The 23,765-nt window shown below is 42.6% G+C and overlaps 2 protein-coding genes across 3 annotated transcripts in view; one reads left to right on the forward strand and one right to left on the reverse strand.

Annotated features, from left to right (window-relative positions):
• Positions 1-476: 476 nt before the first annotated feature.
• Positions 477-12,667, forward strand: rnf5 (ring finger protein 5). Of its 2 annotated transcripts, XM_060915462.1 has the most exons (6): positions 477-773; positions 7,045-7,063; positions 7,663-7,775; positions 7,902-7,956; positions 8,030-8,138; positions 10,269-12,667. In XM_060915462.1, exons 1-6 carry the CDS (start codon positions 556-558, stop codon positions 10,379-10,381), a joined length of 627 nt encoding a protein of 208 aa, XP_060771445.1. In that variant the 5' UTR covers positions 477-555; the 3' UTR covers positions 10,382-12,667. The 2 variants fall into 2 exon arrangements, with proteins under 2 accessions (XP_060771445.1, XP_060771446.1); XM_060915463.1 differs by lacking the exon at positions 8,030-8,138.
• Positions 12,668-15,335: 2,668 nt separating this feature from the next.
• Positions 15,336-23,765, reverse strand: part of slc44a4 (solute carrier family 44 member 4) — a 40,866-nt gene continuing 32,436 nt past the window's right edge. The window contains exons 15-22 of the mRNA XM_060915464.1: positions 23,266-23,525; positions 22,884-22,978; positions 20,186-20,289; positions 20,030-20,103; positions 17,714-17,784; positions 17,365-17,459; positions 17,078-17,162; positions 15,336-16,980 (exon numbers count right to left, since the gene is read on the reverse strand). Of these exons, the coding sequence (XP_060771447.1) occupies positions 16,877-16,980; positions 17,078-17,162; positions 17,365-17,459; positions 17,714-17,784; positions 20,030-20,103; positions 20,186-20,289; positions 22,884-22,978; positions 23,266-23,525 (888 nt within the window). The 3' untranslated portion in view covers positions 15,336-16,876. The remainder of the gene's footprint in view (positions 16,981-17,077; positions 17,163-17,364; positions 17,460-17,713; positions 17,785-20,029; positions 20,104-20,185; positions 20,290-22,883; positions 22,979-23,265; positions 23,526-23,765) is intronic.

Consider the following 23,765-nt stretch of genomic DNA (forward strand, 5'->3'; position numbering starts at 1 on the left):
GACCTATTGCCAATTGACCTAATGAGTTGCAATTTGGTCCTCCAGCTGTTCCTTTTTTGTACCTTTAACTTTTCCAGCCTCTTATTGCCCCAGTCCCAACTTTTTTGAGATGTGTTGCTGTCATGAAATTTCAAATGAGCCAATATTTGGCATGAAATTTCAAAATGTCTCACTTTCGACATTTGATATGTTGTCTATGTTCTATTGTGAATACAATATCAGTTTTTGAGATTTGTAAATTTGCTATTATTTTATTTGCACTCTGGTCAAAGGTCCTGAATTCTTTATATTCATTAATGAGCGTCTGAAATAAGAAAGATGTCAAAACTCTGAGGCGATGGTATTTTTTTGTAATTATTTTTATAAGTGAACCCTATGGATTTTTTGTATGGTTATGTTTTTATGTATTTATTTATTTTAAAAAAAAGTCCTCTTTTTGAGCGATTTCCTTTCCATGACCGGAAGCGGAAGTCAGTTCACTAGCAGGTCAGGTGACGCAGTTGTGAAGATTCCAAAGCTCGCTGATCAGCTTTGCGGGGAAGTAAATACATCCTGATGGAGGCCGCAGATCCTCGGTCCTCGAGTGACGGCGCGCCGGCGAGTAGAGGCGGAATCCCGGGCGGGCAGAGCAGCAGTGACCGGGACGGCGGGCGGGCCGGAGGCAGCGGCGGAGAGGGCGAGCGGGAGCAGCGGGACAGGGCGACTTTCGAGTGTAACATCTGCCTGGACACCGCCAGGGACGCCGTGATCAGTCTGTGTGGACACCTTTTCTGGTACGGAGACATTTTTGGTTTTATTTTGGACAAACAGTTAGCCTAATGCTAACAGAGTGAAGCTAAAAAGTAAAGCTGATCCCATTTCAGTGTAAAATAAAATAAAAATACAAGTTCTGTCAGCTGGTTCGGTTATCTAATCCTGTATGTACATTATCTTAAAAAAAACAAACAAAAAACTAAAATCGTGTCTCCTCCCTGGATAAGTGCACTTCAGAGTGTACACTCTCTCTGGAGTGAGTGAGTGAGTGTTTAATTGGCCCCCAGTCATTAAACAGCCGAATAATCGTGCTGAACCTGAGTGCAGTTTGTAAAGAAGTAAAAGGGTTTTCTCTTCTCTTCTCTCTGGCTGTGTGCTGGTTTAAGATGTTCTTAAATTTGAAAGTGGTGTGTGTAGATGGATAGCTGATGGTGGTGATGGATCACACGTACCCCTTTTCCACCAAATCAGTTCCAGGGCTGGTTCGGGGTGGTGCTGGTTCACAACTTGTTAAACTTGCGAGCCAGCTGAGAACCAGTTTGCTTTTCCATAGCTCGCAGTGCTAAGGGAAGCCACGTCATTTACGTCGCTGTATACTAGGGCTGGGTATCACCAGATACCTCACGATACGATACTATGGCGATATTTTGCCCACGATAACGATATCACGGTACAGCGATTCTGCGATAATCGATATATTGCAAGAAATTTCAACCACATCACGATATCTGTGTCACTGAAGAAAATCAGAATTTATTGACCACTGTAAAATTACATTTCACATACATAACTACACACTCTTGCCAGACATATATTTGTCTCTATTCCACTGCTGGCAAAACCAAGAGTTGTTTCACTACAACATACAGAAAATTCCCATTTCTGTGCTAGTATTCTCAACTTTTCTGTAAGCATGGACACATCAGTGCTGCTTAACAAGCAGAATCAAATTGTTTTATGGAAACTTAAAACTTGCACTGCAGACTGCACATACATTTCAGTGCTAACACTAATATCAGTTTGTTCTTTGTAAACTTGAGAACATATACCGGAGAACCTTTAACTTGTGCTTATTTTGCAGGAACAACACACTGTCTGAAACACATTGAAAAGTGCAGTGGGCATCTTAATTGGAGCATCTTAATTTAATTGGAGCGAAACAGGTTTTGCAAAGTGCATTCTCTTTGTCCGGCTCACTTTTTTTTTTTCTCCTTTCCTTTGGAATCCAAAGTGCCTCCAAACATCTGCCTTAAAGTTCAGCGGCGTCTCTAGGTTTACATTAACAGCCATGCTTGCCTGTTTTTTTTTTCCTCACTGCAACCGCCGGGGGAAAAAAGAGAAAACGAAGAGTGCCTTGCAGTGAGGTAGCGGCACAGCGACACCTCGCGATGCGGAAGTCGTACTGGATTTACAACCCGTCTGAAACATGATTTTATTATTTGAAAAAATATCGATATTCAAATTTTGAGTATCGATATTGAATCGGAAGACAAAGTATCGCGATATATCGCCGTATCGATATTTTTGCACACCCCTACTGTATACGTCAGTTACGTCGCTACGTTTGCTTAAACCTTGGCGTGAACATCGAAGCAACAACAACATGGAAGAAGCAGCAACAACGATAATGGCCGACTTCGCGTTTGTACAGCTCCTGCTTCTTGTCGCTTAAAAATGGCGATCTTTCGCGGTCTTGTTATTGTTGTTGGTCTTAACAACTCTGCCCCCCCCCCCCCCCCGCGCTGACGTAAGCAGTTCTTTCCTCTGGCCTAGCAGAGAGTTGGTGCTAGCCTGGAACCGGTTTTTCTGGCCCCGGAGCCAGTTTTTTGTCAGTGGAAACAGAAAACCTGGTTCCAAACTAAGCACTGACCCCGAACCAGCCCTGGAACTGTTTTGGTGGAAAAGGGGCAACATTGGTGTAAAAGGTCTGCACTTTAATATCAGAGGAAGCCACACTCAAAAATCCAGCATCGTCTTTTCGGCTTTACAGAATTTAAATGACTTGAAACATGAGCTAATTTTATCCCCAATGAGCAAGCCTGTGGCGATGGGGGCAAGACGACATGAGGAAGAAACCTCGAGAGGAACCAGACTCAAAAGGGAACCCATCCTCATCTGGGCAACAACAGACAACGTGACTATAACATTAACAGATTTAACATGAAGTCAGTTTCATTGATGCTATAAACCCCCCACTGACGGAAACCCGAGCGCAAGACCGTCCACAACAACCGCAACCCCAAAGTCAGCAAGTCAACTGCAGTCCCCAGCCACAAAAGCACCACTACAAGAGTCCAGAGCGTCCTCCAGGCGTGACCCCCAACTATCAACATGGGGCCGTCCTCCATAGGAGCGATATGATGAGATGAGACTCCAACCAGACACGGGGCACCAGGATGGATCAGGCAGGTCCAAGATGCAGAAGAGGTCAGCATCTCAATCCCAGGACTGACATGTAACTCGGGGGGGGGGGGGGAGACATCTAGAATGATTGACAGTCGTGTGCGTGTGTTTAACTCTCTGATATAACCTGATCTCCTGGAAGCCCCGCCCCCTTCCCACTATCTCGCATTAGTAATGTTTCAGTTGGTGCTCTTGGTGGCGCTTGCTGGAAAGATGCATGAACTCTGCATCCTCGCTTTACTCCTGTCGGTGGAAATGGACTGGTGACTGGTGGTTGAACTTCTTTTCCACCGCTGAAGAATCTGAGCAGTGATTGTGATTGGTGGGTGGAAACGGAGGAGTTGGAGTTGTGGATGATCCCTCAGTCTCATCCCAGTGGGGTTAAGTGGAGATTAGTAGAGTAGGATTATGGTTACTCTCACTTAGTACAACACTAATTATAAACTCGATTCACTTTTCCACAGGTTTGGCAGTATAACCAGGGTTTGTCATTTATTTAACCGTAACGCAGAGTCGAGTTAACATGTGAATTAAATTTTTGACACATCAAAGAACCATTGAGTCCAAATGATTGTCTCAAGAACAATCCTGTGGTGTGGTGATGAGTCTTCTGGTTCCTACCTGTTGGCTGATGCAAGAAAAGAGTATAACTCTGATTTCATCTTTATCCGGTATTTAAATGAATGTTCGGCTTGTTTCTGAGCCTTGTGACATTGAAATGTAAATACTGACCCTCACAGCGAACACTTCCTCTCAGCCATACTGCATTTACTAAACACAGTCCTGTCCCAGCTCAAATGCATCATACTTTCCATTTGTGTCATCATTCATTCATTTTCCAGTTGGGGGTTGTCATGGCAACAGGCTGAGAAGTTCAGTCTAGACTTCTCAGTCTCTGGCCACTGATTCCATCTCCTCCTGGAGAATCTCCACACAGTCTGTGTTCAGAGTCTGCCCTGGCATAGTTCTACCAACTAGGGACCTCCTTTCAAGGTGCCTGAATCACCTCAGTTTGGAGGAGCAAAGGCTGAACACCAAGACTTTCCTGGACTGTCAAGCTCTTCACCCTGATGTACAACATGCCCAGAGCAGTTGGGGCACTTGTTCAAGCACACTTCAGCCATTCCTGCTGGTCCAGGGAATCATGCCAAAGCTGCTTCTTTAACCATTAGACCATGGCTTCTCCAGTAAGCTGTAAGCTTGCTTCTCCAGTGGACTGTAAGCTCAATCACCTTACAGAGGAACTTCACTCCCCTTCCTGTACCTGTACTAGGCACTTTCAGCACTGGAGCTAGCAGAAGTGGGTGATGCATTGCACTGTATGTATTGTGTGCAGCAAGCGCGCAGCAGGCAGCAGCCAGGAATTTGTTAGGGTTAACTTCCAAAACTAAATTGCTCATAAAACTACAACCTTTTCTGGTTCTAACAGTACCAATTAGGACCATGTAGATCCTTTCTGTTCTGTGCTACAACATTAGGTAGGGGTGGGGGTGGGGGGTCAGTGTGCAATTACTGGTATTGATTTTTACTAACCATCATTTTTTATTTTATTTTCAAAATTCCAAAAGCTGTGTTTTTCTTAGGATGTCTTTTAAGAGATCAGATTTTAAGGTGAATTGAACATGTTTGAAATTTTAAGGTAAAGTCCCTACCTGTACGTACAGCCTTTATTCTTTTGGCCAGTACCTCCAGAGACCCTGTCGGTCTCAAATCAAGGGACTTGATGCTCCCAGTAGGACTACCATTAATTGGTGAACAGAGCTGAGGTGACAAGTCAGACAACGAGTGACTCAAATGACCCCCATGCAGGGTACAGAAAGACTAGGTGTCCTCTACCTGGATTAAGGTCACAGGGACTCACCCTACAACCCAGGACTTGGGGACCCACATGTAACCTGGTCAGGCTTAACCTGAAATGGCAATCTGGTGGACTCCCCACCTGCAGATTGTGGGTGGGGGTCAGGTGTGGTGCACGTTGCGTGGCAGGCATGTGATGGACGGTCTCAACCTTGCAGAGGTCACTGTGGTAGTATACCATGACCACGATGAATCTGAAATGTTTTAGATCACCTGTGGGTGGTAAAAGAGAGCAACTGGACTTGCTTGAAGGTTCTTGAAGACGTTTCACCTCTCTTCCGAAAGGCTTCTTCAGTTCTGTCTGACTAATAGTTTTCACTGACGTCACGGCATTCCGGGGAACGCCCCCCAGCCGCCATCTTGAGGGGCAAACAAAATGGACCATTGCCACTACCGGCTACGTTATCTCGGACGAATTTATTAAGCTATATAGTCAGTTTTCTAAAATGAAGATCAATGTCGGCAAAATCAAGCAAACGGAAGTATATAGATACATTGGACGACATCTCACGACAACGGTATGCAGCCAGACTGGCCTTGATTGGGGGAATTGACCCCTACGAAGTGGACAAAGATGCATTTTCAAGTGACTATGCAGGGCTGCCATCCATATCGTACCCTGATATTGTGAACTATTTCGTGAATTCTAAAAGCGCCTACACACTTGACGACCTCAAAGCATGCAAGTTGCTGGAGTCATACAATTATTTTGTCTGTGGCTGGGTCCATGAAGTCCATCATATTAAAAACAAGTGACAGTCGTGTCCTAATTACAGCCAAGGTATGTAAACATTGGAATTTTAGAGCTCTCAACACTGCATATAAATGTGTGTGTATAATATCGAGTTGATTTAAGACAAATTTTACATCCATTAGTGGTATTACAGTACCATGTCAGTATAAACTTTGTAATATAATTAACTGGTATGTAGGCTTGTTACATTTTGTTTATGATAAATATGACAATTTATAGGCCAGTAATAATCATACGTTTGCAGCCTTACAACAAACAACTTACCACTTATAAAATGATCGGAGCAGACTTTGCTGTGTTTGGAAGGCTGAAAATCCTTGCGGTTGATTCTTGCAAGCCATAGATTTCTCCTTTGTATGCTGAGTTTCTTTGTTTGCTCGCCTTTGTGCTCCCGTACAGTGGGAATTCCATAAAAGCTCCGCTTGACGTCATCATCTGACCTATTACGACAGCCGTGAATACAACAGGTGTGCACCATTGCTAGCTTTAAATAGTAATAATGTAAATAATATATAAATAAATGTAACTCGTGCGTTACAATGTGTGCTCAGTGACCCGTACGGTAAGCTAGCCCCCCAAGATGGCCGCCACCAGGGAATCCCCGACTCTGTGACGTCATGTGAAAACTATCTATTGGGAGTATCAGGTGTATATCCTGTCATGGATGAAAAGCAATCCTAAGGTGTTGAGTCATCCTGTTGGTGTGGGTCACTGGGGGCTGGGTGTGAATGGCCTAGAGTGTCGTTGGGGTGATCAATGGGTTGTTGATTTCTCTCTGTCCTCCTGTGATCACTCCAGCGACTCTTGAGGCCGTTCACACCCAGCCCCCAGTGACCCACACCAACAGGAGGACTCAACGACACCTTAGGATTGCTTTTCATCCATGAAAGGATAAATACCTGATACTTCCTATTAGTCAGACAGAACTGAAGAAGCCTTTCGGATGAGAGGTGAAACGTCTTCAAGAATCTTCAAGCAAGTCCAGTTGCTCTCTTTTACCACCCACAGTTTACTATGACCTGGATGACTGAGAATCTTCAGACATGTTTATATCACCTGATCTCTCCAGCACTGTCTAGGTCAGGTCTATGAAGTAGTAAAGCAGATCCATGTCCAGACAGATTTAGCGAGTGTTCCAGTTCCAGCTAATGGAGGTCAGATTGGAGTTTGGGTGTGCTGAATTGATTTGCCTGAATTTAAATGTGGTCCTGTGTGCAAGTTCACATTGTGGTCATTAATACAGATGTCGCTCTGTGTTTGTGTTTGTCTCTCTACAGCTGGCCATGTCTCCATCAGGTACGCTAACTGCTTCAAATTCTCTTCTTTCTTTATGGATTTCTTAGCATGATGCGTTGTGTAAAATAAAACGGGTTGGCTTTGCGTTAAAAGTAAGGGTAGATTGTAGCGTGTGGAACCTTTAAAGGGGCCAGCTCACTCTTTCCAATCTCGCACGGTTTGAAGAACAATCCAGAAATATCTTCAGCTGTAGATTATGAAGTGTAACATGAACTTGGAGAGATTTTTTTGAAGTGGATTATTTCAACTGATCCATTTTGTATAGTTATTCTGCTGTAACAGGCCTCAGGTGTCTCAAAATGTCCATGTAGATATGGGGAAAAAAAAGTTCTTGATGGATTTCAAAGGGCTCACTAACCATAAATCTACAGAGGTTTTGCTGTCAAAACAAAAACAATGTACCGGATTCTGAGACGCGCGAGTCTGACCCCTTTAATGTCACCTGTTGGTGATGCATCGATCGCTCACCTTGCTAGCTTGGTAGTGAACATCATGCTAGATATTAGTGGTTCTGAAAGGGTAGTGAAGGTATGATTCTGTAGTCACTCATAAGGGTTTTGTGGTATTTGGTTTGGTTCCAATCTTCGGTTCCCTCTCAGTGGTTGGAGACGAGGCCCAGCAGGCAGCAGTGTCCCGTGTGCAAAGCAGGGATCAGCAGAGATAAAGTCATTCCTCTGTACGGCCGTGGCAGCACCAGCCAGGAGGACCCCAGGTACAGGCGTCGCCCTATACCACCACCGGCAAACCTGAAATACTTCTGATACGCTGTACACGTGTTTGACATCACATCACGTTCACCTCATGCCATGACTTTATCAAGTGTGTGTTTGTGTTCCAGATTAAAAACTCCACCTCGACCTCAAGGACAGAGAACAGAGCCCGAGAGCAGAGGGGTGAGTCCAACTTCAGAAATACGGACCAGGCGGGGTTAAGGGGATCGGTAGTAATACCATGGTGTGTGTGTAGTTTCAGGGTTTCGGTGACACTGGGTTCCACATGTCTTTCGGTATCGGCGCTTTTCCTTTCGGCTTCTTCACCACGATATTCAACACCAACGACCCGTTCCACAGACCAGGTGATGTACAGCAGGTCGTATTCATCTCGACGCAAGAAACACACTCGTGTCATGGAAGGAATAAAACACTTCACACCATGCTGTTATGGGAAATTAATCAGCGTGTGTGTTCCTGTAACAGAGCGACCCTAAGTGTTTTATTCCTCTTCTACCACAGCACTTTCCCGATAGTGTCATATGTACAGTTGAGGTCAGAAGTTTACATACAGTGACATGAATGTCACGGCAATATTTAGGCTTTCAGTAATTTCTCTGAACTCGTTTTTTTCTGTGGCAGAATGATTGTACAGCACACAGCTTTAATTAAAAAACACTAGAATTTGGTGCACAAGTTTAAATTTTCTTTGGGTTTTCTGAAATCAACACAGGGTCAAAGTTATACATACAGGGTCAAAAATTTACATACGCTCACTTAGATTATTAATTCCGAGGTGCTGAATCTTCCAAAATGTCTCTTATCTTGCCGAGGTCTCTTAACTTCCTGTCAGTGATCATGACTGACTACAGCTGGTAGCGTCTCTGTGCCTTCATAAAAAGGGTTTGTTTACAGCACTCATTGGATTGACCAACACACAGTAAAATGGGAAAGTCCAAGGAGCTCAGTGCAGATCTGAGAAAGAGGATCGCAGATGTACAAAACTCTGGAATGTCTCTTGGAGCCATTTCTGAACAACTGCAGATCCCAAGATCAGTTCAAACATGCAAGTTATTGTGAGGTGTCGCCACTTTGCTTCAAGAAAACCCAAACTGTCACCCTCAGCTGGTAGGAAATTGGTTTGGATGGTCAGGAACAACCTGGGAACCACCATGGCACAGCCCTGCCATGAACTGGAAGCTAATGGATCACTGTCTACAGTTCAGATCACCATGGACTAAGAGGCTGCTATCCAAGAAATAACCCCCTGCTCCAAAACCGACACCTTCAAGCTTAACTAAAGTTTGAAGCTGACCACACGGACAAAGAAAAAGCTTCCTGGAGGAAAGCTGTATGGTCAGATGAGACAAAGATTGAGTTGTTTGGCCACAATGACCACCATGTAAAGAGGGACACTGTACCAGCTGCTGGTGGTAGGATCATCATGCTCTGGGGCGGTTTTGCTGCCAGTGGAACTGATTCATTGCACAAAGTGGATTGAATAATGGAGGAGGACGACCTCAGAATTCTTCAGCATAAACCATCAGAAACTTGAACACGACTTGGGAGTTCCAACAGGACAATGAACCCGAACATGCATCAGAGCTGGTTGTGGAGGATAAAGCAGGCTAACATTAAACTTAAAACAAGTCCTGACTTCAACCCTGTTGAAAATATATGGACCGTGCTTATAAGTCGAGTCCATGCCAAGAAAAAAAACAAATTGAATTGAACTCTACCAATTCTACCATGAAGAGTCGTGAAATTTCCAACCAGAATTCTGCCAGAAGCTTCTTCATGGTAAAAATGTTTGGTCAAGGTGAATCTTGCGCAGAGACATTTTTACCGAAATATTAGGTGTGCTGTCTGTATAATTTTGACCCTGTGCTAATTTCAGGAAGCCCAAAGAAAATTAAAACTTGTGCACCAAATTCTAGTTAACCCCGCCGACAGTAGTCGGAGGGGTTATTATTTTCACCTGCGTCAGTCTGTGTGTGTGTGTGTGTGTGTGTGTGTGTGTGTGTGTATCTATCTGTCTGTGTGTCTGCAAGATATCTCAAGAACCAATGGATTGATTTGGACCAAATTTTGTACATGTGTTGCCAATCACCCAGGAAGGAAACCATTAAATTTTGGAGGTCAAAGGTCAAGGTCATGGCAGAACTTCGAAATTTTCGCCCAATGTATTTTAATAGGGAAAAGGCGGGGTTTGCACTCGTTAGAGTGTCCCTGTCTAGTTTTGTTTTTAATTAAAGCTGTCTGCTGTACAATCATTCTGCCACAGAAAAAGACCAGTTCAGAGAAATTACTGAAAGCCCAAATATTTCCATGACATTCACGTCACTGTATGTAAACTTCTGACCTCAACTGTACATACACCGTAGCTACACACACAGCGCTCTAATGGTATGAGGTTGATCGTTAATCCTGAGTGTCATGACGTCGCAGCCGCAATCTCTCTCACTTTCTGTTTTTTGTATGTAAATAATTTTCAGATCCTCACTACGCTGCAGATCACCAAGGCAACGGGAACAACGGCAACAACTGGCAGGACTCGCTCTTCCTCTTCCTCGCCATCTTCTTCTTCTTCTGGATGCTGAGTGTGTGAATGTGTGTGAGAGAGAGGGAGAGATACTGGGGAGAGAGAGAGTGATGATGATGATGATACTGTTTTTTTTTTTTTTATATATATATACCCACGCCCACACGTACGCGCACACCAGATTATTGAATACAAAGTATTAAAACACAGCAGGAGTTTAATGTTCTATAAACAAGTAATAAAAGTGTGTAGGAAAACGAACACACCATTAATCATCACACTGTTTCATGACTTCTACTTCATACCAAAGAGAATTCCTCGTCACACACGTTCTCGTGTTGAGCTCACATCACTTAAGTGCGCATCAAAAGTATTATTTATCCCTGTGGCATCTCCAGGGTCTAATTCGGAACACGTCCAACGCTTTTCCCCTACAGAGGAGCCGAACGGGTCGGGATGCTATGTAGATGTTGGTTTGTATTAGTGAAAGTGAGGGATTAACACAGCCGCTTCAGCATTGCAGTTTCATGAGTAAGCCACGCCTCCCACCGCTTCCTGGTCAGTCTTCAGCTAATCTGTGACTGGATCTTCAAAAAATGAGCAGAACGAGCATCGCAGCCTGACAGAAGTGTGGCTGGAGCACAACGTCACACTGTTAAGACAGAATCCTGTTACTAAGGAACTGAATATCTAGCGACTTGTGAACGTTATACGACAGGAACGTGGTGGTGTTCTGCTTCCTGTGCGTAATAAATAAACCAGCAGCGTGGCTAGTCTTAGATGTCTTGATGTTCCTCACCTGTGAGAAGAGATTGACGCAAGGCAAGTGCTAAAGCGTCAGGCATGTAGCGCGGTACGGAATGGCAGGTCAGTGGTAGGCGTGTCCATCTTTAATTGACTGCAGGTTGTCGTGGATTACAAGCGACATCAGATTGGTTCACAAACTGAATACGATTAACAAGTATCTGAGGGAAACCAAGAAGTGTACCGCTGTGGTTTACGTAAAAGGAAACTGTTTCCACGGCTGGTCCCACTGATTCCGACGTTAACGATGGGGTAGTCTTCTGCTGTGGGCGTGAACCATGGACGCCTCCAGAACCCTGAAAGTGTCATCAGGTCAACCACGAAACCTATTAAATCAGCTGCCAATCGTTTCTCATAGTGTTAATAAGAGTAGCATGTCTGAGATCCCGGCTGTGTGTCGGCACGTACGGAGAAACCAGACGCCTGGGAGCTCGCCAGTGTGAACGGAGAGTGACTGCATCGTTATAGCGTGCTGTTTTAACGGGTCAGTGGAGAAGGTTAGTGATAGAATGTCCATTAAACGAAACGCGTTGAACGGTCCACAGAGAAATGAAATGATCACGATCTCATGTGGGACGGAGAGTTAAAATGGCCGACGGTAATGCTAGGTGCTAGGTACACTGACAGGATGTTGGGGGCGGAGCTTATATAGTATGAAATTAGTGTTCAGTGTGTTACAAGCACTGTAATGCAACTTACAGAATCCTACAGTATGGGTGTGGGTTCACACCATGATGTGTTCTCCCAGTTCTTAAGTGTGTAAGTGTTTTGTCATGATGTTGATCAACTATTTCTGTTTTTTTTTTTTTTTCCTGTAAGATTGATGAGTTATGGAAGAGGCGAATGATATCAGATACAAAGACACTTTTTCTAACACACCCCTTTTTAACTTCGCCTGACCGCGAGCACTCGCGCTGCCACACGGGGAGTGTGGAGCGATGAGAACCCTGTTCCGGAGATTTCCAGCAACCAGACCGAAACACTGCAGTGGTGTTCCAGGAGCTAGCTCGGAACACTATGGGCTCTTTGCTGCTGTTTTTGACTAGCATGCTGAGGTGGTTTTAGTACGCCCTTTTAACCAGCCGCCGTTTTATTATAATAATTGACTGATTCAGTAACAAAAAAGGCTCTTAAGATGGCCGAGTCGACTCCGTCAAGGGGAAGTGGACGAGGGGGTGTTAAAATCAGGACTGGAATTGAGTGCGCGTGCGTTTTCTCTTGCTGTCGTATTGCTCGTCTTTTCTGATCTGAATAAAAGAATTCTATTTGTGTTGGTTGCTGTGGGCGGAGCTTATAGGAGTCTAATAAGGGGGTGGGGCTAATTACTGAAAGGTGGTGAATAAATGTTCCCTACTGGCTGTACACACACTGTTCTGTTTCCTGTTCATTTCTCTTGTTTTATTTGGTTCGGTTCTAGTTTATATTCTGCTCTGTATATTTTTAATTCTGTTCTGTTTTATAGAATACATACAAGTTCTTTTCTGTTCCTCTCTATTTTCTGTTCGGTTCTATTTTGTACAGTTGTGTTCAAATAAAAAAAAAAAAACAGTACAGTGTGTTTTTATAAAAGAAGTGAAATATTTTAATAGCTTTTATTTCCATATTTCAAACACATTTAATTCCAAATCAAAGTACAAACTAATGTTCTCAATTCAGTAGTGTTCTTTTACAGGAAGCAAAGAAAAGGAACATTAATCTGTTCTAAAAAAAAAAGTTCTCTTCAAACTCAAGCTGAAGTAGTATTTAGTTGTGTAATCGGTGTTTTTGAGAACTGCTGTGCACCGAGTCAACCAGCGTCTGGCTGCTGTAAACGGGTTTCAGCGAGGTTGAGGTCGGGGGATCGAGCTGCCACTACATTACCTCAATCCTTTCCGTGTGGAACCGAGATGTTCTTGTTTACGTGTGTGTCTGGGGTCATGTTGTTGAAACACCCATTTCAGGGGCTTTTCCTGCAGTATTCTGATGTGTTCAGACTGATCCCTGCGATATGATAACTCGGCCCAGCGCTGTCATATGAAAAACATCCCCAGGCCATGATTTTTCTGTGCCACCATGCTTCACTGTGGCTTGAATTCAGAACCTGGGGTCATCTGATGTTCTGTCGATGAGCACTAAACCCAAAAAGAACACTTTTTTACTCTCATCAGTCAACGAAACGTTACGCCATTTCACGTCTCTTTGGGCCGGTCGATGTGTTCCTTGGTGAATTTTACCGGATTCTGCACGTGCCGTTTTTTTCAACAGTGGGGCTTCTTGCTGATGGCCGAGCTTCGATCAAACGCCTTCTGACTGTGACGGCACTTGAGGTCATTTTAGATCATCTTTGCTCTTTCTGGAGGTCCTGGCTGATTGGCTGAATCTTTGCCATTCTGATGCCTCTTTGATCCATTTAACAGTTGTTGCTTGTTTTCTCCTGCGTGTTTCAGGTGAGATCATTGTAGCTGCGCATCCTAATAATTCATATGTTTTCTTCTCTCCAATTCTTAATTAAATGATGTTCCTCTGAAGTGTTTGGAACGGCCTGTTTGACTGAGCGATTCAGAAGGAAGTATATTTTATAATAATGTGAGAAATATTTGCTTCCCTTCTTCCTGAATAATCAATGACCTGTTTATCAATGAATCAATTCATCTCATTATCTCTAGCCGCTTTATCCTGTTCTACAGGGTCGCAGGTGAGCTGGAGCCTATCCCAGCTGACTACGGGCGAAAGGCGGGGTACACCCTGGACAAGTCGCCAGGTCATCACAGGGCTGACACATAGATACAGACAACCATTCACACTCACATTCACACCTACGCTCAATTTAGAGTCACCAGTTAACCTAACCTGCATGTCTTTGGACTGTGGGGGAAACCGGAGCACCCGGAGGAAACCCACGCGGACACGGGGAGAACATGCAAACTCCGCACAGAAAGGCCCTCGCCGGCCACGGGGCTCGAACCCGGACCTTCTTGCTGTGAGGCGACAGTGCTAACCACTACCACCGTGCCGCCCCAATGAATTAATTCTCTAATTAAATTCCACACTATTATTTTGGCCACGCCCCTTCCAATTCCTCAGAACAAGCAGCCTGTGATAACAGTTGGGTTTTTCTTATTACACTGTTGCAGCTATAAGGAAATTATTTCCAATGCAGAAATATCATTACGGCTAAAAAGGAACAGCGGTTCATCAGGTTACTGCCGCTGTACCAATGTATCTTTTCCATTTCAGTGTGGTGTCGCTGTTCTATTCCCTTCACTTCAGTCTAATGTGTTTAATATCGTCACAAAGCGGGCGGCACGGTGGTATAGTGGTTAGCGCTGTCACCTCACAGCAAGAAGGTCCGGGCCGGGTTCGAGTCCTGTGGCCGGCGAGGGCCTTTCTGTGCGGAGTTTGCATGTTCTCCCCGTGTCCGCGTGGGTTTCCTCCGGGTGCTCCGGTTTCCCCCACAGTCCAAAGACATGCAGGTTAGGTTAACTGGTGACTCTAAATTGAGCGTAGGTGTGAGTGTGAATGGTTGTCTGTGTCTATGTGTCAGCCCTGTGATGACCTGGCGACTTGTCCAGGGTGTACCCTGCCTTTCACCCGTAGTCAGCTGGGATAGGCTCCAGCTTGCCTGCGACCCTGTGGAACAGGATAAAGCGGCTAGAGATGATGAGATGAGATCATCACAAAGCAGCTTTCCAGAAAAACAGAGTTTAAACACACAGTATGAAGGAATAAATTTGCCTCTGATGACGAAGCCTGAGGTGACCAGGGTGACCCCAAGACCTCCTGAGGAAGAAACCCTGAGAGGAACCAGACTCTAAGAGGAACCCATCCCCGTCTGGGTGATGAGAGCATCGGTCTGAAATCACTCGCTGGACTATACAGTGAGGTCACTATTTTGTAGTGCTGTCTGAATGTACATATAGTGAGAATTATTACACCCTATATAGTGAACAACCGATGGTCACTAACCAAGCAGTATGTCCCATCATGCATTGCAGTCACACTGAAAGAAAGAAGTGTTGGGGTGAGTGATTTCAGACACAGCACTTGAATATAAATAACTCACTTCTATAAAGTACAACTGTGTAACCAGGAAACCCATTATAGTTTAACAGGAAGTTGTTTTTCCCTATTCAGTACCGTTTTATTCTTTTCTCTGGTCATGTTCATGATCGATTCCTTCCATCTGCCCTCCGTGGATCCCGGACGGTGGAACATGGAGACGGAGACACGCCCACTGTTTATATCCAACACTTTATTTCACAGTTGTATAAATACACTCTGTTGACTGAAATCAACTATAAAAAGTCATTCATACAGAATTGTTACAGAAATGTGTTTTAACAGTTCTACAGTATCTTCACTTTCACAGAGATTAAACAAATATATTTGTTCAAAAATAAAACTTTCTCCTGGTGCTAAAAGCTGCAGCTGATAAAACTGGAGCGTGATGGCTTCATTCGATTTATACAAATAATCAACAGGCACTGATAAAAAGAAATGTCTTAAAATAATTGCTCATGCAAACATTAACGTAAAAACTGAATCTTGGCGGTGTTCAGACACACAGAATATAAAATATAAATATATCTCTTGACATAAGACTCACTACCTGGGGGATTAAAAATGAAAACATTTCAATAGCTTGCTGTATGAACTCTGGGATTAGTCTTCGTGAAGTGTTTGTTCAATAAACTCTACAGTTAAACAAATGCTAATCCTTTTTTCCCCAAGAAAAGAAAGCTACGTTTGACTTCCTCCAACATTTTGACTGGTTTCTCCAATACACACGGGTCAAGTCTGGGATTAGTCATTAGATAAATCGCACAGCTAAATTTAAAAGGTGTTGATGTTAATTCTAATCACAATCGTTACAGGAAAGAAGGAAATATTCAGCTTCAGATAAACACCGGTTAATTGTGTGTGTTTAGTCTGGGGTTAGTGTTAAGCATGTTGGGATTGATCACTATTCATTAATATTTCATTAAGCCAGGTTAATGTTAACAAATTTCGAAATGAACCTACAGGTTCAACACCGCTCTTTTCACCAGCGTCTGGATAAATCGTTATGTCTGGGATTAGTCTTTGTGAAGTATTGCATTTTAAAAGGAGTATCCTTTTTGCAGCCTGAAAAATAAACTCATATTACTTTGCTAACGGATGCTAACCTATCACATGTTCTGAAATAGAAATTTAAAAATTTGCTATACTTCACTCCAAAAGTGCATCGTGTCAGAGTTTTAGTCTTTAAAAATGGAATAAATTCAGTGAATGGAGTTGCTAACGCTAAAACAATCAAAGAAAAACATCAATCGAACAGCTAACGTCAAAAGTGTTAACGGAGGATAAAAAAAAATAACAGTCATCAAGCGTCTGACTAAAGAATCCAAAACAAACTCAGATGTTTAGAGAGACACTGGGAAGACATGTTGAGTCTGGGATTAGTCTTTGAAGCACGAGTTGCTTGAATTGAAGGATGAAACTTGCTCATACTAAACAAACAGTGCTAATCCAACATGGTGAAGGAGAAATTTGAGCTGGATGCTGGTTCAGGGTTGAGTCATTAGTGTTGTGTTTATGTTTAGTTCAGGTTGAATCTTTAGTCAGCATTACGCTTATGTTTGGTTTGGGACGTACAGAGATGGACCTCTAATGATCACTAAACGCTAATGAATGCTAAAAACAAAAAAAACAGTACAAGTTAATAAAGGAGGCTAAAGTGCAGTGTGTGGAAGCATTTAGAAGCTGATTGGTTGTTTTCGTGGAGCAGGAAGTGAAGGTTCATTTTTTGGGCTGCTTGTTTTTCTTGTTCAGGATTTTCATCAGGTTCTTGGACATGTAGTAGGGTTTCTCAGCGCTGCCGTCGTTCCTCTCCAGATCCTCCACTGAAGAACACAGTGAGGAACACGATCATAGTGAACAATTAAACTAATGGACAGTGAAGGGGGCGTGGCTACATGCAGCCCTGTGAGCAGTACTTACGGAAGCAGAGGAAGAGTGTGTCCACACACATGTTGTAGACACTGAAGAACGCACTTGCAATGAGATACGCACCAACCACCACCGCCTGTACACACACACACACACACATTCCTTTTTTTTTTTTTTTTGTATTTTTGTATAAGCTACTTGACACTTTAATTTCCCTCTAGGGATCAATAAAGTTACTCTACTCTACTCTACACCTCAATATGGCCTCCATTTAACTGGAACCGAGTGTGGGCGGGGCTTAGGACTGATCAGTTACAGATGTGTGTGTGTGTTCTTACAATGATGGGCATCCAGTAGTAGTTGAGTGATGAAGCGGTGAAGGACAAGTTGGGAATCACGATCTTGCCGGTGAAGAAATAAAACGCCAGCACACCTGAAGAGGATATAAATAAACAAACAAATAAATAAACAAACAGATCGGAGTAAATCTGAGTGATGACGAAATTATTTTAGGAGATTCACTGCACTCAACAACAAACACAATACAAGAAAATTAACAAGTTAAAAAAAAACAGAGAATCTGTCTGTCTCTCTCTCTCTCTCTCTCCCCCGCCCGCCCGCCCACCCACTCACTCACTGTCTCTCTCTCGGTTTCTGTTTCCCTCTCTCTGTCTCCCCCCCACTTACCCACTCCTCCAACCACCAGCAGTTTGCCAAAGAACAGCAGCAGGTCGGTCACTTTATCCAGCACCACCACCCTGAACACACACACACACACACACTTACACTCCGTGCGAACACTAACAGGCGGATTCGGAGTTTGACCCTCCAACATTAAATAATAATAAATTTGATCATCGATGTTCAAATCCAGATGTTTCTATAAAACAGGTTTCTTTTAATGAAAACACTTTTATAGTTTAAATTCTAAACATTAATTAATTTCTTATTTATTGATTTTTTCTCTCCTTGTCTATAATTGTAAAGCGTCCTTGGGTTTTTTGAAAGGCACTATATAAATTTAACTACTAATTATTATTATTATTATTATTATTATTATTATTATTATTATTATTATTAATACAACAGTAAAAACCAAATCATTCATTTATTCTTTATTAAATATTATTATCATTTATAATATTTAGCAGATTTTCACTTATTTTTCTTGTATAGATAAACTTTATTTTACAATGAATTATACATTTATATTTTACTGTGTTATTTGGTATTGAAACATCGTATTATACAGTGGTGCTTGAAAGTTTGTGAGCCCTTTAGAATTTTCTATATTTCTGCATAAATATGACCTAAAACATCATCAGATTTTCACACAAGTCCTAAAAGTAGATAAAGAGAACCCAGTTAAACAAATGAGACAAAAATATTATACTTGGTCATTTATTTATTGAGGAAAATGATCCAATATTGGAGAATATCCAATATTCTCACATGAACTGCTCGCTTCAGGTCCTTCCACAACATTTCCATTGGATTAAGGTCAGGACTTTGACTTGGCCATTCCAAAACATTCACTTTATTCTTCTTTAACCATTCTTTGGTAGAATGACTTGTGTGTTTAGGGTCGTTGTCTTGCTGCATGACCCACCTTCTCTTGAGATTCAGTTCATGGACAGATGTCCTGACATTTTCCTTTAGAATTCGCTGGTATAATTTAGAATTCATTGTTCCATCAATGACAGCAAGCCGTCCTGGCCCAGATGCAGCAAAACAGGCCCAAACCATGACACTACCACCACCATGTTTCACAGATGGGATAAGGTTCTTATGCTGGAATGCAGTGTTTTCCTTTCTCCAAACATAACGCTTCTCATTTAAACCAAAAAGTTCTATTTTGGTCTCATCCGTCCACAAAACATTTTTCCAATAGCCTTCTGGCTTGTCCATGTGATCTTTAGCAAACTGCAGATGAGCAGCAGTGTTCTTATTGGAGAGCAGTGGCTTTCTCCTTGCAACCCTGCCATGCACTCCATTGTTGTTCAGTGTTCTCCTGATGGTGGACTCATGAACATTAACATTAGCCAATGTGAGAGAGGCCTTCAGTTGCTTAGAAGTTACCCTGGGGTCCTTTGTGACCTCGCCGACTATTACACGCCTTGGTCTTGGACTGATCTTTGTTGGTTGACCACTCCTGGGGAGGGTAACAATGGTCTTGAATTTTCTCCATTTGTACACAATCTGTCTGACTGTGGATTGGTGGAGTCCAAACTCTTTAGAGATGGTTTTGTAACCTTTTCCAGCCTGATGAGCATCAACAACGCTTTTTCTGAGGTCCTCAGAAATCTCCTTTGTTCGTGCCATGATACACTTCCACAAACATGTGTTGTGAAGATCAGACTTTGATAGATCCCTGTTCTTTAAATAAAACAGGGTGCCCACTCACACCTGATTGTCATCCCATTGATTGAAAACACCTGACTCTAATTTCACCTTCAAATTAACTGCTAATCCTAGAGGTTCACATACTTTTGCCACTCACAGATATGTAATATTGGATCATTTTCCTCAATAAATAAATGACCAAGTATAATATTTTTGTCTCATTTGTTTAACTGGGTTCTCTTTATCTACTTTTAGGACTTGTGTGAAAATCTGATGATGTTTTAGGCCATATTTATGCAGAAATGTAGAAAATTCTAAAGGGTTCACAAACTTTCAAGCACCACTGTATATAGTTATTTACTTCTTTATATAAACACACACAAGTTTATGTTTATACTATATTACACTTATTTCCTGTTCATTTTTATATGTAATATACACAATTATCTTTCGTGATATTTATTTACTTCTTCTTTAAACACTTTTTTCCCCACTTTGGGGTATTTATAGATTTTGTTTCCTTTTTTGTCTTGATTTAATTGATTGTCATTATTGATCATTGGTGATTATTAATGTGTGTATTTTAGTGTTTAATTCTCTACACAGCACCTGTATCAGATCTAACCACAGAGTTTATTACTATAACGGTGTTATTGTTACCTGATGATGTTCCTCATGAGCAGGAAGAAGGCGTTTTTGGCCGAGACGCAGAAGTTTTTGCCATAAATAGCGATCTGTGAAGAGAGAGAAGAGCTCAGCTTTAAAACACACGTGTGTGTGTGTGTGTGTGTGTCTGTCTGTCTGTGTCTGTCTCACCATAATGTAAGCATTTCTGTTGAGGAACTTGATGAACTTTTCCAGACACCAGAAGCAGCACTTCAGACAACACATCAGAAACCGAGCACAGGGGTTCTGAGCCTCTGGACACACAGACACAGTAGAGTGAACACTAATAACATCATCCAACACTTCTTTGCATTCGCGACCCATGAATTTGAAACATTTGTGTGAGATAAACATATTTGAGCTGCATCTGTTCGAGACCTGTATCCTGGACACACATTAACAATCTGGGCGTGGTCTGATCCTCAGCTCACAGCGTTAGATTAGTTATTTTGAGTTTAATGTAGCTCCAGTGAGTTCGCTCGAGCATATACATGCCTTCACCAAAAAAACTGGATTTAAATAATAAAATCCATAAGAGCGTTTGATTGGTTAATTACTGCAGTGATTAATGAATTTCAGCTGCAACGATTCCTTTAATTCTAACTGATGCAGTGAGTCGTTTCTCATTTCTTCTGCACTGGCTCCCAGTGAGCTATAGAACTGACTTTAAAGCACTACTTCTTCTATTTAAAACATTAAATGGGATGGGACCCAGCTACCTACTGGATATGTTTCAATTATATGCACCAACTAGGTCTCTAAGATCACAAGAGAAAAACTTGCTAGTAATACCAGCTGTCAAAACGAAGTGTGGTGAAGCAGCCTTTAGTTGCTATGCTGCTAAGCTTTGGAACCAACTTCCAGATGAGATCAAAAATGCTCCTACTGTTGTTAGTTTTAAATCCAGGCTCAAGACAAAGCTGTTTTCAGATGCTTTCACTTGATTTTTATCTAAGTAATTAATTTCCTTTAACAATTTCTTTTAATTTTGATTTTAATGATTTTACTTTCATTATTTTAATTTCTTTTTAATCTTGGATTTTAATGATTTTACTTTTACTTTAATTCTTTGTTACTGTGATCCTCGTAGATTTTGTCTGCAGGACGATTTTATTTGGTGATCCTCGTAGATTTTGTCTGCGGGACGATTTTATTTGGTGATCCTCATAGATTGTGTCTGCGGGACGATTTTTGGTGATCCTCGTAGATTTTGTCTGCGGGACGATTTTATTTGGTGATCCTCGTAGATTTTGTATGCGGGACGATTTTATTTGGTGATCCTCGTAGATTGTGTCTGCGGGACGATTTTTGGTGATCCTCGTAGATTTTGTCTGCGGGACGATTTTATTTGGTGATCCTCGTAGACTGTGTCTGCGGGACGATTTTTGGTGATCCTCGTAGATTGTGTCTGCGGGACGATTTTTGGTGATCCTCGTGGAAGAGCCATGGGAAGAGCGCGCTTTATGTGATCCTCGTAGATTTTGTCTGCGGGACAATTTTTGGTGATCCTCGTAGATTTTGTCTGCGGGACAATTTTATTTGGTGATCCTCGTAGATTTTGTCTGCGGGACGATTTTTGGTGATCCTCGTGGAAGAGCCACGGGAAGAGCGCGCTTTATGAGTTAAACCCATAATAATAATTAATCTCAAGGCTGATTCCTTTTTTGAACTTTATTTCATTTTATTATTTTATTTCTACTATTGTTTAATTCTTATTATTTTTCTTCCCCAATTATTTTATGTAATTTTATTTTCTATTGTTTACTGTTCTGCTTTTACTTCTGTAAAGCACATTGAACTGCCACTGTGTATGAAATGTGCTATATAAATAAACTTGCCTTGCCTTCAACTCACATGTCGGAAGTCGTATCCCGTGCTCATGGAAAAGATGTTACTGTTTATCAGAAGGTCAAATTATTGTCCTGCATCAAGCAAAGAAAACAACTCCGGAGATGTGAGCTGAAATGACTGGAACTGGGTTCAGAACTGGCCAACACATTATTAAACCCCGGAAGGATCGAGATGAACCGACAACTTCACTGAAGGAATGTGGGCGGAAAAAAAAAATCCTGACTGACTCTGATCAGAGATCACTGAAACGCTTGGTGAAGTGGAATCATAGAAAAAACAAGACCAACTGTGATCTACTGCTCACTGACGTATCCCTCGCTCTCGCTCAGATCAGAATACGAGCAATCGAAGGAATAGGACACTTATTATGAATACTGACTTCTACAAATAATGAACCCTGAAACAAGTCAGTAAAGAGCAGTGTCTCTCCCCAGGGATTTCACATAGCATCCTGGGAAACTGTCATTTTGAAATAGCGTCAAAATCCACGCTATACGTTTCGCAAATACATTCAGTTGGTAAACAGGAAGTCGATGTGCAACAGACCTGAAAACGGTAAACACGGTATAGAACCCCAAGCTGAAGTTCTGTACCAAGTGGCTATGATTTGTGGTTGCTGAGAAAAAAGGAATTCAGACAGACGGAGATACAGACGAACAGACAGAGGTAAACCAATACCCCCCCCCCCCCCCCCCCCCTTGGAGTAAGGGTATAAAAAAAATAAATAAAATAATAATAATCATGGACAGTACGGCTCTTGGCTGTGTTTAATAGTGAAATTAAGATCATTTCCACTCACAGTGGGATGAGATCTCACAGGATTGGGACTAAACCACTGTGTGTCTGTAAGAAACCCACTCATTAGTGAGACTAATCAGGAGAAAAGGCTTCAGTTTGCTCGTGAGCATAAAGATTGGACTCTGGAGCGATGGAGAAAGGTCATGTGATCTGAGGAGTCCAGATTGACCCTGTGTGTGTTCCGTGTATGTGTGTGTACCTCTGAATTTGTGGTCGATGTACTCCAGAATGATGCGCACTATTTGCACGAGTGTGAGAATCAGAGCACCGAACGCCAGAGAGCCAACATGATACCTGAGAGAGAGTCAGAGAGCGTACACACACACACACACACACACACACACACACACACCGTTTATTTTTTTGAAAAAATAAAAAGCCAGCTTTCAAACCACTTCATCTTTCAGACTGCAGTTAGCTCCACTGCCTTACTGGCGCTTAAAAAATTAAAAAGAAGAAAATAAGATGTTTATCAGCGTTTAAACCTCAGTGTTTAAAAAGTTGGATTGTCCAGGAGAGAGTGACCTCAGGACCACATCTCCTTTCTCCAAACCTAAAGGACGTGTTGAGGAGGTGCTCACCGCAGCGCCCTCATGAAGGAGGAGATCAGAGGGCATGCTGGGATGTCGGAGGGTTTGTGGAAGGCCCAGTAGTAGGAGGCGAAGGCTCCGGCGAGCGTGCACTGTCCCAGAGCGATGACGAAGTTGGCGCACCACAGGAAGCCCACCACGTTATACAGCTGCAGGTTAAAGAGGTTCCTCTGGAACAGACCCTCCGTGTTGTACTTTATAAAGGCGCAGCGTGCAGACTGACAGCTCCCGTACGCCGAGGAGTTAAACGTCTGCACACACAGGGATGGACAGATGAAGAGGAGACGTGAGACATCAGGGAGAGAGAGAATGATGACTGGTGTAATATATATAATGACAAGTCCAACGTCCTCACAGTCTGGGATACGTGAAGAAAAGAATTTCACTGCACAGTCATGCGGGGGATAAATAAAGGCTTCTTCTTCTGGTGATGGACAGAGAATGATGGGGATTGTGGGAACGACAGAGGTGGGTGGAGAGAAACTGGAGGG

Source organism: Neoarius graeffei, chromosome 2 (assembly GCF_027579695.1).
Source record: "Neoarius graeffei isolate fNeoGra1 chromosome 2, fNeoGra1.pri, whole genome shotgun sequence".
In the NCBI taxonomy this organism is placed as follows: Eukaryota; Metazoa; Chordata; class Actinopteri; order Siluriformes; family Ariidae; genus Neoarius; species Neoarius graeffei.

Coding starts and splice junctions, on each gene's coding strand:
- rnf5 (XM_060915462.1), top strand. CDS start 556: ATGGAGGCCGCAGATCCTCGGTCCTCGAGTGACGGCGCGCCGGCGAGT. Junction 7,776..7,901: donor ACCAGCCAGGAGGACCCCAG/GTACAGGCGTCG, acceptor TTTGTGTTCCAG/ATTAAAAACTCCACCTCGAC. Junction 7,957..8,029: donor CAGAGCCCGAGAGCAGAGGG/GTGAGTCCAACT, acceptor GTGTGTGTGTAG/TTTCAGGGTTTCGGTGACAC.